This window comes from Dermochelys coriacea, chromosome 5 (genome assembly GCF_009764565.3).
Source record: "Dermochelys coriacea isolate rDerCor1 chromosome 5, rDerCor1.pri.v4, whole genome shotgun sequence".
Taxonomy (NCBI): domain Eukaryota; kingdom Metazoa; phylum Chordata; order Testudines; family Dermochelyidae; genus Dermochelys; species Dermochelys coriacea.
In genome coordinates, this window is record NC_050072.1 from 21,283,978 (window position 1) to 21,300,803 (window position 16,826).

A 16,826-nucleotide genomic window follows, 5' to 3' on the forward strand; every position below is an offset into this window, starting at 1 on the left:
TAGATCTTGTAAGTTTGCAGACATAGGGTCTGATCCTGTAGAGTGCAGAGTTCTGTCAAGTCAGGACTCTGATACAGGAAACAACTGGAATTGAAGATTTTGCACCTTTTAAATGTGGGGTGTTCAGGGATCTATCCTTCACACAAGAGCTTCAATTGAAGTTAATGGAAGTGCCTATGCTGGACAGCTATGGGACACAGCTTTTACCTAGTGACCTTGCTGTACTTATTTCATATACTTCTGTTTGTTATATAAATACCTGCAAATATTACCACTCCATGGCAGAAGTCTGTATTCCTGATTTTACAGCCACGCAACAAAATTTTATCAGCGTCCAATGGATAAGTCCTGCTTCTCCAGAATAATGTTCCTGTAAACTTATCTAGTCGATTATTGGGTTCTTCGCATTCAATAAAACCTAATACAAATATTAAAATTAAATAAATGTAATGATCAATGCCAATAGACATGTTATGAAACACTATACAGGATTTTACTTTAGTCCTTTTACAGGAACAGCACTGGATTCTGTTACAAAAAGTTCAGCATTTAAAAGCAAAAGTTCTGAATGAAACATTTGTTTGAAAATTTGCGTACAGCTATTCAATGCTATATTGCCAAAAATGTTGAATATGGTGAATCCATTGGTATTTTACTTTAAGTTCATCTGCAGATTACAAATACACAGTATACAGTAGAACTATTTTCTTGCTACAAGTGGCATATTGTATTCAGCCCTCAGTTAAGTGGACTTTCAGCCAATATCTTTCCTTTAGTATTTCCTTAACAGTGAAGGTGGTCAAAATGGGAGAGGAATGTAGGTTTCTCTCTTACTGGATTTGCTTACACTCCAGACTGAGGCTATTATTCAGTATTTGATGCTATTTTGCTTTTGAGACTGAAGTGGCAATGACCCAACAAGAAAAATACATTGTCATGCTGATAACATGCATATGGTAAAGATATTCTTCCAAATTTGAATCTTTTGGCCTTTTTCCCTTGTATGCAAGCTACATGAACAATGTTGATATCTCCGAAGGTTTTTTTGGTAACCTTTTGGCCTAAAGCTTTTAATTAGACATTGTAGCTTCTTACAGAGTCAAGATAGGTGAGGTAATAACTTTGATAGGATCAACTTCTGTTGGTGAGAGAAACAAGGGGCAGGTCTACACTCAACACACTGCATCAGCACAGCTGCCACTGTAGCGCTTCAGTGAAGATGCTCTACACCAACAGGAGAGAGCTCTCCTGTCAGCACAGTTAATTCACCTCCCTGAGAGGCTGTAGCTATGTTGATAGGAGATGCTCTCTGGCTGACATAGCACTGTCTACACTGGGGGTTAGGTCGGTATACCTATGTCGTTATGGGATGTGGATTTTTTACACCCCTGAGTGACTTAATTATACTGATTTCAGAGTAGCAGCCATGTTAGTCTGTATTCGCAAAAAAGAAAAGGAGTACTTGTGGCACCTTAGAGACTAAAATTTATTTGAGCATAAGCTTTCGTGAGCTGCAGCTCACTTCATCATAATTATACTGATTTAAGTCTGTAGTGTAGACCAGACCAAGCTTTTGAGCCACACATAGCTCTTCTTCAGGTCTGGGAAAGGTACTCCCAGCGTCACAGCAAAATGCAATGTGGAACAGACTGTTTAGCATAAGTAGTTAGCACATACTATAAGTTGGCCCATCAAGAGGCTGGCATATTGGGGAGTCATCTTGGTACCCATCGCTGTTCCCATGGTTTGAGCAAAGTGTTTGTTGTTGAATGTAAAATTGTTATGGGTGAGGATGGAATGGATGAGTTTGGCAATGTGTTTGGGGTATATATATCTTTTTATCCTATGTCTGCAGAGATGTTAATGGACCATTCTACCTTGAATGGTCCATTGCAATATGTGATAACAAGCTGTTCCACATTGCATTTTGCTGTGACAGTGGGAGTACCTTTCCCAGACCTGAAGAAGTGCTCTGTGTGGCTTGAAAGTTTGTCTCTCTCACCAAAACAAGTTGGTCCAAAGACTGTTACCTCATTCACCTTGTCTCTCTAATATCTTGGGACCGACAGGGCTTCAACTACAATTCATGTATTTTAAATGTATTGTCTGTCTTGTGGACTTTGTTATTTTTATTACTATTGTGTAAGTTATGATTGGTCACTTCATGTCGTGTGGTATTTCCGCTTCCCTCTGAAAACGGAATTCAGCTCGTCTTGAAATTTTGGATTCTGATATGTTTATGAACACAAAAAAATCTGTTTCTACAAATATAAGTGAACAAAAAATATGACTGATTTCAGATTGCAATCTGAACTTTATCCAGATTGTGAGAATTTTTAGCTTTTTTTAATCCATATTTGCTGTAAATTTGTTTGAATTTTTTTTCTTTGAAGTATAAAGTACAGGATTGCTAGAGAATTTTAGTAAAGAAATACAGTTCTATCTCAGGTCCCAACAAGAGGGAATGTGAAATTTTAAAAATAAAATGCACTTTGTGTCTGCACAGTAAAAATATGTTTAATACTAAGAGGAATAGAAACTACTCTACAGGTTCCCAATATAAAACATTTTTTTTTCCCAGAAAACATAGGAATGGAAATGCTAGTTTAGGATCTCCTTTCTCTCCACTCATCAACATACCCCAGAATATCCATGATACAAAACCTAGTCTTTCAGATTGTATTGCTGAGTAAAATACAATTTTCAGTCAAACCAGTTACTTTTACTGCACGCTGGCATAAAAATAGAAGCACATACATATTACCAACAGCCCAGTCTGAGTTCTACATTTTGTTTAACTGTAAGTTATTCAAGCTACATTTGAGCAACTGTAAATGAGAATAAAGTGTTTGCACAAACCATCAAATTCTGCCATTGCACTTTCTTCTTGGAGATATCTGTCTGTTATCTCAAGTGACATTTTGAACTTTAAGTTAGTTTCACTAAAAGAAAAAAAAAGGATTTTACTTAAATCTGGAAAAAGGAGGAAAATTTGAAGTAACACGAACACACACACACATACATATGCAGCTATTATCTGTGCACACCCACTTTGAGAAAATGATAAAATAGCACATTTGCAAACCTTACATGAATGCATTTAAAATTCCCACAAATTGCACAAGTAATTCTAACAAGAAAGCTTACTCATTTCTGTCCATAATGGAAATATTGATTGACTTACGTTCACTGTAAATAAGGAAATGTGAGCCAAGAACCTTGCAGTGCCAACTGGCAAGGGGGTGCAGAGGGGTTACAGGACTCTTCTGAGTCTGATATGTACTTTCTAGTTCACCAAAGAATGTCACTCAAGGTCTCAAATGAAAGCTGGTGTTGCTCTGGTCATAACAACACTGTGAAATGTATGTACAGGTACTATGTAAGGAGTGAGTATATATACTCAAAATATATTCTTAACGTCTGTATCAAGGTGCTGGTCATCAGCAAAGGTGAAAATAGGTTTTTTTTGTCAGACATTAGATGTTTATCTGTATGTTTATAAATAAATTGAGAATTGTCTTGTTCACAAAGGGTCTCCTTTGATTACTCTGAATGGAATGCAAAGGAAGGATCATGAGGACTACAGAAAGAAACTAACAGGAAGAGAAAAGCAGCAGGTAGGAGGAAACCCTCTCTGGAGGTGTACATCAAAGGTTTGCTTGAGTGTATCTGGGGGAACAGGGGAGTTGCCTGGGTGCCCTTCACTGAGGAATTAAAAGGACAGTGATTTTGTTTCATGAAAGAGGGGTCTCAACCAGGCTTAGCTGAAAACACTGGAGAGAACTTTGGGTGAGAAACTTATTTGGACAAGAGAGTAAATTGTTAGTTAAGTTTAGCCTCTCGAAAGCACATTAAGATTTTTTTATATGTACTCATTTGTTTCCAGTATTCTTACTCAGTATCACTTCAATCTTTATTAAATAATAGATATATTCATTGGGAAAACAAGAATAAATATAAGTGCTGTGGGTTTGGAGCAAAGTGCTGGTCCCAAGTTGAATCTGACAAGCTAGTGTATACTGTTTCCTTGGAAATAGCAGGCCTGGTAATCCGGTGAGTGTTTAGTGGATAAGGGGCTGGGGATGCTGCAGGCAAAGCACCGTGTATTCAGGGCTGGTGGGTGCCTGTCATTACCCATGCGGAAAAAGCAAGATCTGCTGCTGCCAGGGGCTGGTGGTTCCAGGGAGCTGATCCACAGCAGGCACTGTGGGCAGGCACAGCAGACAAAACTGCTTCATGATAAAGGCATGTAATGGTCACATGCCTCACAACCCTGGGTACCCCAGGGCAGCAACACAGTAAAAATAACCCAGTTATACACTATTTGTAGAAAAATAGACTCAAAGTGGGAAAGCTTTGGTAAGATCTTCAACTCTTATTTACATTTCTCAATAGAATAATTTAAAGACAGAACACACTCCTCGGAGTTCAAACAAGGAGAGTCTCAAATGGTGTAATATTCACTTCAGCCACAACGGACACCAGGATGTGCCTTATTGCTTTGTGATTTCTCACCTCAGAGGCACTGCCAGCACAAAGTGCTGTTTCCAAATAAGTGGATTAGGTTACATCTGTACATGTACTATTATGTCTTGATATTACAAGATAAAATTCAGAAAAATTGGTTTTAGTTTATTATAACCCTGTATTAATAGTATTTCATCGCCAAAAGGAAAGAAGTGGAAAGACACTGTAAAAAAAAGCTTTCTACACATTGTTTCTTCCCCTACCTCATTAATTTTATAAGGGTTCAAGAGATTATCTTTAGACTCATATTAAAGCAGAAACTAGTGATTTGTAAATTTCCATTTTTAGAGGTTCCCTGAATGTCTCCTTTTCCAGTACATTTCACAAGATCAGTGCAGCTGTAATTTTCCACGGTGTTTGCCTATGGCTGCTCAGCTTTTAACTGCTGTTGTTGGGGCTTGGGTGGGGGATGGGATGGGATGTTAATACGATGCCAAATGGTAAAGTTAGTGGGATGGACATAAATGCTCAAAGCCACTGCCTTCCTGATGCAATAGTTAAGCTTGAGAAAGCTGTTGTAAATAAAGCAGAACCTAAAATTAAACAACTGACAAAATTAAGAGCTCTAGTGAAAAAGAGCAAAACACACTCTGACTGCAGTGTCTTGTAATCCAAACGGACTCTATAAATGATTTTATAGAGTTGTAGTGTAGGGAATAAACATGTGGCCCTCAAGATCAATAGAAGTTGTGTGGCTAAATCACTGCCAGATGAAAATTTACTCTAGCATATCTCACGAGAGATCCATATTATGCAGAGTCCAGGTCACCTGGACTTCATAAAAACCATTCATTTTAGAGAGAGAGAGTACCAATTAAGATATTTATGAAACAATAACAACAAAACTTCCACAAATTAATTACCTTAAAATTTGCCAGGTCTAATCACCAGGGTATATAAAGAATTTCACTACTTTGGAATAATATCTCTGCAACATTCACTTCTGCCCTTTCACCATTAAACCAAAAATGACGTGTAAGAAATCCCGTAAAAAGAGCCTTACCCATCTAGTTCAGCTGTCTCTACATAACAAAGGCTGTTAGGTTCCGAGCTGGACAGCAGCAGAATATCAGCCTAGTCAAAACAGTACAGTAAATAAATGAAAGCCAAAACAACATTGCACCAGAGACAAACTCCATATAAATAAAGAATTTATTTTAAAAAAAAATGAGGCCATTCACTTACAGGAACAAAGGCATTTTTCTTCAGACGAATGACATCTCCAACTTGAATATCTTTCCATTTTGCAGTTTTGAACCTAAGTGTCAAATATTTTTTAAGATTAGTAGGATTCATTTTGGATAGGATAGACATAAATTATACATCATCTTGAAGTGTATGGCATCTTCCCTAGCAGACTTCCACACTGTCAGAGTAGAAGAGCCTTGTATCTCAGGAGAAAAACATTCCTTATTCAATCAGTTCCTGATGACTGAAATTCTTAAGAACTGCAATGCAGGCAAGCTTCATCATTTAACACACATGAATATTTCTGCCTTTTTCCCCAAAACTCACACTTGACACAATCTCAGTGCTGGGATTTTTTTGTTTTTATGCGACTGTTCTTTCAAACCACAAGGGATTGGATGTAGGCAATTAACTTTAATTATTAATAGGAGTTACACATACAAGTGGTTAAACAGTGGAGAACTGCAATCTAAATGTACAATATAATCTATAATTTAAGTTCTGCAGAAGTAATCAGTAACTAGTAAAAACATTACTTTCAAAGTTAAAGCAAAACTTTATAATACCTTCCATCCCTCATAACATCACATGTCCGGTTATTAATTTCATTATCCATTCTATGGCGAGCCTTAAGGGGACAGGAAAAAGGAGTATGTTTACTCTTACATATTTAAATAATTTGTCATCAATTTTAACATTAAAGAAAATATTTCTTACGATGTCATCCACTAGGTCTTTGACTGCAGTTATCCCAAGCACCAAGAGCAAAGGCACTAGCGTTGTATACCATGATAAAGTCGTTATCTGAGGAATTGTCTGTGAATGTGAACAAAGATCAGGGAACAACTTGGTGAGTCACTTTAGCAGCAAAAAGGTCCAACCGATCATCTAGTCTGACCTCCTGTACATCACAGACCTCCAGCACCTACACACTAAACCCAACAATAGAAATTAGATCGAAGTATTACAGCTCACTGGAAACTACACTATTATGTGACACAGCCAGAGAATATGAGGGACTGAGATGCACCCCTGCCTGTGGCCCCTGAAATGGCATGGAAATGATTATGTGAGTCAGATAATCCTGACAAGTGACCTGCACTAACGTGCTGCAGAGGAAGGAGAAGAGCACCCAAAGTCACAGCCAATCTGACCCAGGGAAGAATTCCTCCCCAACTCCACATATGGTTACCAGTTAGACCCTGAGCATGTGAGCAAGATCCACCAGCCAGCCAAGCACCAGAGAGAGAATGCTCGGGGCCATCTCAGAGCCCTGTACCACCGCGCCCAGTGTCCCATCTCCAGCTTCAGATGAAGGAGACCAAAAAGCCACAGAATACAATCTGGGGAAAGAGATCCTTCTTGACCCCTGCAGGTGTCCAGCTGGAGCCCTGAAGCAGGAACTTTTAGAAATATAAGACATAAACCAGAAGTGAGCTTGGGGGACGTTGATCCCTTCCCTCTATATCACATGCAACCCTGTCATACAGTGTGCCCCGATCTCTTAAAACCAATTAAGTTGTTTGCACCCACAACTCCTACTGGAAGGCTGTTCCAGAACATTATCCCAAGTGATGGTTAGAAACCTTTTTCTAATTTCCATCCTGAACTGGTTCATGGCCAGTTTACACCCATTTGCTTTTGTGCCAATACCTTGCCCTTTAGCTTAAATAGTTCTTCACTCTCCCTGGCATTTACCCCCCTCAATGTCTTTACAGAGCAATCATATACATCTTCTCACCCTTCTTTTTTTCCTAGAATAAACAAGCCAAGCTCTTCCAGTCTCATCTCATAAGAGAAGCCCTCAATTCCCCATGATCATCCAAATAGCTCTTCTTTGCCCATTTCAGTTTAAATTAATCTTTCTTGAACACGAGAGACCAGAATTGTACACTGTGTTCCAAGTAAGGTCTTACCAGTGCCTTGTACAACAGAATTAATACTTTTCTATTTCTACTGGAAATGCCTCACCTAATACATCCTAGGATTGTATGTGCCTTTTTCACAGCCACATCACACTGGTGGCTAGTCATCCTGTGACTGACCCACACACCTAGGTATCTCTCCCCCTTTGTCACTTCCAAATGATGAGTCTCAAGTTTGCAGCAGAAATACTTACTAGACCTTGCCCTTTGAACTATTGAATTTCATCCACTCCAGTCTTCAGGGTCATCCAGGTCTTCCTATATAATATTCTGATCCTTCTTTGTATTGGTGATGCCTCCCACCTTTGTATCAGCAAACTTCATTAGCACCCTCCTATTTTTTGTGCCAAGGTCATTAACAAAAATATATCCCAAGATTGGTCCCAAGACAGATCCCTGAGGAACTCCACTAGTAACCTTCCTCCAATCCGATAGTTCACCTTTCAGCACAATCTGTTACCTTCTTCTCTTTAGCCTGTTCCTTATCTACCTTACAACTCTTGTGCTAATCCCCATCTTCTCATATTTAACTAATGATTTCCCATGTGATATCATGCCATATGCTTTTACTGAAGTCCAAGGATATTAGAGCTACTGCACTTCCCTTATCTTAAGAGAAAAAAGGGAGGAAAAAAGGAAAAGTTTTTTCTTCAAAAAGGTTATTCTGGAATGATCTACTTTTGGTAAACCCTCATTGCATTACATCCCCTTTATTATTTACTTCTATGAATTTAATTATTTTTTCCTTCACAATTTGTTCTAAAGCCTTGCATACTACTGAGATCAGACTAACAGGTCTGTAATTGCCCTGATCACTTTTCCCCCCCATTTCTTAAATACAGGGATGATATTAGCATTCTCCAGTCATATGGTACTACTCCCATAAAAGACAGATTTATTAAAAATTCTCAAAACTGGCAGTCTCATATGCCAGTTCTGGAAGAGGATGTTACTTACCTATAACTGGAAGTTCTTTAAGATGCGTGGTCCCTATCTGTATTCCACGGAGGGCTTATGCATGTGCACCATGCATCCAGAGATGGAGAATTTAAAAGCAGCATCCATGGCTCCGCATATGCTCCCTGACTCACTTCACAGCTTTGTCGAAGGTGATACAGTTGGTCCACCCTGCTTTTTGTCTCCAGTTCCTTCTCCACTGCAAATCAACAAATCTGCAGCAGAGTGGAAGGAGGATGGGAAGCAGAATACAGATAGGGACCACACATCTCAAAGAACTTCCTGTTACAGGTAAGTAACCTCCTCCTCCTCTTCAAGTGATGGCCCTATTGTATTCCACTGAGGGTGACTAGCGAGCAGTCCCTAAATTGGAGGAGGGTACAAGGATGCAGATGGGATAGGTGAATGGTGGACAGCTGCGACAGAGAAGGCATCCGTCGCTGGGTCCTGCATTAAGGCATAATGCTCAGCAAAGATGAGAACTAAACTCGACCTGGCCACTTTACAGATATACCGAAGCAATACATCATGGAGGGAGGCCCTGGTCAGAGCCTGGGTTCTCGCTGAAGGGGCCCACACCCTTGAGGGTGGCTGGAGGCCAGATAATTGATAGAAGAATGTAATGCAGCTCAAAATCCACTTAGAGATTCGTTGTGTGAAGATTGCCTGCCCCTTAACTCTTTCAGCTATTGCAACAAACAGTCTGGGGGATTTCCTGATCAGTTTCATCCTTTTCAGGTAGAAGGCCAATGCCCAATGGACATCGAGGGAGCAGAGTCGCTGTTCCTCTTCCAAGGTGTGTAGCTTCATGAAGAAAACAAGTAAGTGAATGGATTGATTAATGTGAAATTGGGGGATGACCTTTGGCAAAAATTTGAGATGCAGACACAGGGATACTTTATCTTTATGGAAAGTCATGAAAGGAGGGCCCGGTATCATGGGGCCAAATTCACCAACCCTCACTGATGTGACACTAACCAGGAAGGCACATTTCATGGAAAGGAGGGACATTGCACACTATCACAGCAGTTCAAAGGGTAGTTTCATTAGCACAGATAGGACCAAGTTAAGATCCCATTGGGGAGTGATAGGTTGTGCAGGTAGGAAGGTTCTAATGAGGCCCTTCCAAAAACTGAACAGTCAACAGGTAGGTAAAGATGGAAGGTCATTCCACAGCGTGGGAAGGGGGTGCTAATTGCTGCTCGGTGGACTTTGAGGAAGCTGTGGGTGAGACCCAATGCCTTCAAGGACAGTAGGTAGTCAAGGAGGAGGGGAATCCCCCCTGCTTCTGGGAAAGTCCTTTGTGTTCCACCCAGGAAGCAAAGCGTGTCCACTTGGCTCAGTAACCACGTTTCGTGGAGTCCTTCCTGCTGCTAGAAAGGATGTTTTGCACATCTGATGAACATGGCCACTCTAGAGAAAATGCCTATCCAAAGGCCAGGCTTTGAGATGGAGCACCTTTGAATTAGGATGGCTCATGCGGCCATTGTGCTGTATCAGGAGATCAGGACAGCAGGGAGGAAAACTGGGGGATGGGCAGACATATGAAGGAGGCTGGGAAAACAAAAACTGTCTTGGCCAGTAAGGGGCCATCAGGATGACTGTCACTTTGTCCTGTCTGATCTTGTAAAGCATCTGTGATAAGAGCGGGAAAGGAGAGAAGGCATAATTGAATTGGTCTGATCAGGGGAGGAAGAGGGCATCGCCTGAAGAGTGATGTTCCAGACCCCCTCTGGAGCAAGATGCACAGCATTTTCTGTTCATTGAGGATATGAAAGGGTCTCTGGTCAGAGTTCCCCATTTGTTGAAGCTTTCCCATGGTACGGTGTCATAAAGTTCCCACTCGTGGTCAATCACAAACTGTCTGCTGAGCAAGTCTGCAATCACATTCAGTGCCCCTGGGAGATAGGCTGCAGATAAGGTGATCTGTACACCAGTTCCAAAGGGTGACTGCTTCTAAGCACAGAGCCACCAATCTGGCGCATCCATTTGTTGATGTAGCACACAGTCGCGGTATTGTCAGATATCATGAAAATATGATGGGAACAGATGAGCGGGAGAAAGGCCTGGCATGCCTTTGTTACAGCTTAGAACTCCAGAATGTTGATGTGCATTCTGGAAACCCAAGGGGTCCATGTTCCCTGTGTGCCACATGTATTCCCCAGCCTAGAAGGGAGGTATCATTGATAATCATCCTGTCCAGGAATAGGGGTAGAAAGGAAACCCCTATGCAGACCTGACAAGGTTCCCTCCATTAGTGGAGGGATGAGATTACCTTGGGGGAAACTGTTTGCCCGAGATCCATGGTGTGATGAGCAGGCAAGTAAACTTTCTGGAACCATATCTGGAGGCAGCCAGTAAAGTTGAGCAAAGGTGGTGATGTATGTGCACAAGACCACGTGATCCCAGATGGAGAGGCAAATCCTGGCTGTGACTGAAGGATTGTTAACTACATGAGTTATGAGCTCTTGCAAAGTCTGGCACCTGTCACGTGGTAGGTAGGCTCGAGCCGTAATTGAGTTGATGATGGCCCCTATGAAGTGTAGGCATTGTGTAGGGTTTCAAGTTGACTTTTCAATATGGATACTGACTCTCAGGGAAAAAGGAAGGCCCAGCAACAGAGGTTGAGGCCTGAGCTTCTCATGTGGAAGGGCTGTGCCACCAGGAGCCAGTCGTCGAGATACGGGAATTCTAGGAGCCCTTAATAGCTGATGTGGGCTGCTACCAGGGAGAAAACCTTGGTGAAAACTCTGGGAGCTGTGGAGAGTCCAAAGGGAAGAACTCCGTATTGGAAATGTTGTGAGCGGATCATAAACCTCAGAAACCATCTGTGGGATGGATGAATGTCTACATGCAAGTAGACTTCCTGCATATTGAGAGCTGTAAATTACATGCCTTTTTCCAATGAGGGGATGATCGCTGCTAGTGCAACCATACAAAACTTTGGCTTTCGGAAGAACTGATTGAGGAGACGAAGGTCCAGGATAGGCCTCCACCCGCCCTTTTTCTTCAGTATCAGGAAGTAAGTGGAATAGAAGCCCCTTCCTTGATATTCAGTAGGGACACATGCTGTTGCTGCTCTCTGTAGTAAGGAGTGCACCTTTTGGGTAAGGATGCTGTCATAAGGAGGGATCAGAGGTGGGGAGGCTGTGGATGAGGTAGCACAATGAACTCAATCATATAGCCATGTTAGAGGACACTTAGAACCCATCTGTCCATTGTTATTGCACTCCAAGGTGTAAAAAAGAAGCGCTAGATGACCCATGAAAGCAGTGACGGGGATTCAAATGGCATCAGGCAATGTGGTCGGCAGCTCTCTAGTGGTCTTCAGAAATCATTCTTCTCTGATGGTTGCCTCTGGAAGGTGAAAGACTGTGAAGGAGGTCCCAAAGGGCACAATCTGAGTTTTCTAACATTTTCTCAGTGGTTCATAGGGTCTCTGGAGAAAGAACTGGGTCCTGTAACATTGTGTAGGGGGAGGAGGGCAGTGGAATTGACGCTTTGGTGCAGATGTGTAGATGCCCAAGGAACACAGAGTAGCTCTGGAATCCTTGAGAGTGTGCAGGAAATCATTGGTTTTTTGGTTAAAAAGATGGGATTCATTGAAAAGGCGGTCTTTGATGGCATTTTGTACCTCCCTGGGGAAACCAGAAGAGCAGAGCCACAATTCCTTGCACATAACTATACCTGTGGCCATGGGCCTCAAGTAGATATCTGCTGCACCCATTGCTAACTGAAGAGTTGTCCTTGCCACCAGTTTACGTTCTTCTAGGTAGCCTTAAAAGAGGCCCAGCCTTGCTGTGGTATCTTTTCAGCAAATTCATCCAGTTTACAGTAGTTCAGGAAATCGTACTTGGTGAGCAATACTAGTAGCTCCTGAACTGAAGGCCCTCTGACAAAAAGACCTTCTGGCCCAGCAGGTCCAATCTCTTTCCCACCTTATCTGACAGACTGAAGCATGAGAGATGTTGCCTGGAATGCTTCGTCACCACCTGGACCATGAGAATTGGGAGATGGGGGGATGAGAACAGAAACTCAGGCCCTTTAGCAGACACATAAGGCTTCTCAGCCCCCTTGGGGCGGTAGGTGTACACATGGTCAGAATGTGCTAAAATGTCCCAGCTGGTTCAAGTATATCTTCATTGATAGACAACGCAACTCTACCCTTCGGGAAGAAAAGTGCCCATAAGACAAGACCTTTCCACTGTGGAGAAGTCCACTGCTCCAATGCCAGTACTGAGTGCAGAGAGGGTGCCCTTAACTTTTGGGAGTTTGGGCAGAGCGCCAAGTGGTGCAGATCTGATGCCGACGAGTGAAGGATGTCCAGGAGCTTACATTGGGTATCCCGGACCTTCTCCAGAGGGATGTAAAGCTCCCCTGCCACTCTCCATAGGAGATCCTGAAACTGGTGGAAGTTATCTGGGGGTGAGGGGGATGCTCAAGCCACCACCACATCCGGAGAGGAAGACAGAAATCTTTCCTGTCCATCGGTACCATCAGAACTAGGCTGAGTGACTCTTCCTCCATCACCAGTGTCTAGTATCTGCTGGAAGGTGCATGATATGGGAAAATTGGTGAAGTCTCCCTTGCTGACTATTGGGCTCTGAATGAGGATTATGGGACCAAGGTTCCCAACTGGGCCAGCATGATGGATCCAGTGGGTGTTGTGGTGGACCCCACGGTGTGGGAAACCAATGGCTCTGTGGCAGCTGCAGCAGAAGATACTGCCATGGTATAAATGGCTTCCTGTATTAGTCCTCGTGATAGCATGGTATGGACTGACCCTGCCCATTATCCGACTCATCTAAAGATAAGAATTAGGAGACGTTTTCCATAGGCGATACTGTTGGAAACAGCGGAAGCATGTAGATCGCCAGGATGGGATGTGTGTGGTGTGCCAAATGCAGCATATACTGAAGGGGAGACACACTATCACTAGAGGTGGAGGGAAGGTGGATAGGTGTGGAGTTGTTGGATCCCCCAGAGCAAACACATCCTGGGGTTCTGGCACTCTCCCTAATCTCCCAAGAGTGAAGGGCTCCTTCTCCGTACTTGGTACTGGCATCGGAGTGGTGGACTTCCCCATTATGGAAAAGTCTCTTGTCTTACGGGGGCATTGATGCTGTTGGTGTCAGCAGTTCTGCCCCTGGTACCAGCGGCTCTGTCCTCTTGTGAGGCCTCTTCTCATGTTTATGAGGCTTGGCACGTGTTCCCTCTATGATGGGAGCTGGTAGAGGGAATGTCCCCATTCTTGGTCTTAGAGGAAGTCTTACCACCATGCTTATGGCTGTGCTTCCTTGCCTCTCAACTGCTCCCAGCACAGGGTCCATAGCAGTGATACTGCTAGTGCCAGACTTGGGGTCTATAGCTGGAGGGGCACTGGCTGTCTCAGGCAGTGGGTGGGGGGTTCCCCAGGGATGGGGGGTTCCCCAGCCTAGATCTGAATGAGGCCTCATGGCAACTTCCATAAGTTGCTTCTGGAGACAGGGAGCCTGACCTTCTGGGGTATGTGGATCTGGATGCAATGTGGTTCTCTCCCAAACAGTAGAGACAGCGCTGATGTTCGTCACTGACTGAGAAGGAATGCAGGCAGGAGGCACCCATGTTAAAGCCTATGGTCTTCAGCAAAGTCCAGTACCCGTGCATGGTATAGGGGGAGGAGTATGGAGAAAAAATAAGCCCTCCAAACAACCTATTCTACTCTAAAACTACTACAGACTGTCTAAAAGCAATAAAAACAGTAAAACTCTAAAACACTGACTATATACAACTTTGTTTTGTGAAAGTGTGTCACTCGCAAATGGACACTGATCATTCCGATCCAGACCATGCGGTGACGAGAAGGAACTGGAGACACAGTCCATCTGTCCTGCCCTTTGTCACATCAGACAAAACCACGAGGTGAGTCAGGGCTCATGCGGGAACCAACCAAAATTCTCTGGCTCTGGACACACAGTGCACATGCATAAACCCTCAGTGGACTACAATAGGGACCATCACTCAATGATGAACATAAGTTATCCAATTCCCTGATTTGAGCACATTAGTTCTTTAAAAGGTGTGTTCTTAAATCAGATTAGCTAATTCAGATTAAAACAGAAGTGAAGGCATGGCAACTCTTAACTTGTGTTAGCAGTTCGATATTGGCTATATGGGATCCTGGGAGTGAACACTGGCTTTATGTTGCCATGCCTTCACAACTATTTTAACCCGAGTTAGCTATATGAATTAAGAATACACTTTTTTTTTCCCCCCTCCTGGCAGTGAAGACATAACCTATGAGCTCAGTCATGGACTAGAACCACATTGTGCTAGGTACTGTACAAACTTAAAACAAAAAGGATAGCCCATATCCCAAATTGTTTACAGTCTAAGTAATTAGTTGTATTCTAAGCAGGGTACACAAGGCAGAAATCTAAATATCAAGCTAAAATGATTAAGGTACAAATAAAGTGCATTGCTCCAAGTTCGTATTAAACTTGCTGAATTTTAAAAGCCATTAGCCTGGAGTTGTTTATGAAGTCCACTTTAGTTTCATGATAGCAATGTCACAAAAAAGCAGTAATATTCAGCTGCATTACTGAGTAACTTATATTATCTTTATCATAATTATCTGTATTATGTAATCAATTTTTACCTGTAAAATAAGAAGAACCAGGAAATAGAAGTTGGCCACTCTTTTAAATTGTTCTAGCAAATTCAATGGTAAAAAGGTAATTGCATTGTATTTGTAGGTCTTAATTGCATTCCCCTGTTGAGAGAAAAAAATTAAAACAAGTCATTCTAAATAGCAATATACTAATGGATACTTTTCCAATCCAATTTGCATTTCATGTAAAATGTTTTACTTTATGGTATCCCTCTCTACAAATGGCCAAATAAGTTAAGTGTATTATGCAAACCAGTTTAACAAGGATCACTAGTCAAGTCAACCAAAAGGACTGTTGGCTTTAGTTTTATTTCTAAGCTGCCTTGTATTGCTTTAGCCTTCAACTGACAATGCCTTAAAAGGATTATCTGGAGCAATATGTAAAATCAAGGGATTGGAAATAGGATACCGAGTTTTTACCTCAAGGCAACTCCTTCAAACTGAACCCAGGTCAGTAGTGATAATTGAAAAGTCATTCCTGACTGATGACTGTGCAATGGTCTAATTACAGTCCTAAAAGAAGAGCAGGAAAGGACTAGAACCAATAGATATCCTACAAGGATCTAACAAGTCTAAATTATTTGGTCTCTTTCCATGACCACAAGAACAACGGATATTCTTGTCTGCAGTTTTAACTGAGGCCAGATGTACACGTGAAAAATGCGCAAGCTGTACTAGTAAAAGCACAGATTTTTATACTGGAATACCTAGAACGACAAAGCTTTCCTAATGTTAATGCAACAATATTGCGCGTTTGCCAATATAGTTTGTTCCAATCCCAGCCCCATCCTCCCCCTCCAAAAAATTATAAAAGCAGTTTTGATAAAATGTTCCAAGAGTTAACAAATGTTCCTCCTGCTAAGAAATCTACATCAATCCTAGTATATAAAGCACAGTTTCGCCCACTATAACAGCATCTACACTAGGACTTTTACTAGCACAGGTATATCGGGTCAGGAATCACATCTCTTCAAAATCTTGATCAACATAGCTGTGTCGGCAAAAATTTATAGCTTAGACCTGGCCTGAGAAGCTACAGTTGAATGGAAACGGACTCTGAATTACTTACTCACCCATAAAGACTGTCCCTTCTGAGCAGGACTGATTTACATAGCGCAAAGCAGGATGGGGAAGCTTGTACTGCCAATGTCAATATTACCCATGTTCCGAGAATAGGGAACTGTACTGACAACAAACCCGACACTTGTAACAAATACTCATCTTTAACTTGAAATGTAACTAAAATGATTAACTAGATTCTGCTATGTTATGATCAAAAGAGTGATAATGAAGAATGGCACCTTTTACTCAACACATCTGTCTTCTGGATATTCAAATTACAGCCGACTGCTTTTACAGCTGACTGCCTTTTACGTGGCACATGATGGCATATATCACATTAGTAGATGTGCAGGTGAATGAGCCCCGGATGGTGTGGCTGGGACCCAGCAGGGGCTCCTTCACCTGCACATCTACTAATGTGATATATGCTATCATGTGCCAGCAATGCCCCTCGGCCATGTACGTTGGCCAAACTGAACAGTCTCTATGTAAAAGGATAAATGGACACAAATCAAACA

General features: G+C 42.1%; 1 protein-coding gene across 2 annotated transcripts in view; it reads right to left on the bottom strand.

The window, feature by feature from the left end:
• The window catches only part of ATP8B1 (ATPase phospholipid transporting 8B1), a 145,077-nt gene that overhangs the window by 57,951 nt on the left and 70,300 nt on the right, over positions 1-16,826 (bottom strand). For both annotated transcript variants that reach the window (XM_038401318.2, XM_043514306.1), the window contains 7 exons: positions 15,235-15,348; positions 6,433-6,531; positions 6,282-6,343; positions 5,713-5,785; positions 5,531-5,601; positions 2,860-2,942; positions 260-418 (listed from right to left, as the gene is read on the bottom strand). In XM_038401318.2, coding sequence (XP_038257246.1) covers positions 260-418; positions 2,860-2,942; positions 5,531-5,601; positions 5,713-5,785; positions 6,282-6,343; positions 6,433-6,531; positions 15,235-15,348 — 661 coding nt within the window. The remainder of the gene's footprint in view (positions 1-259; positions 419-2,859; positions 2,943-5,530; positions 5,602-5,712; positions 5,786-6,281; positions 6,344-6,432; positions 6,532-15,234; positions 15,349-16,826) is intronic.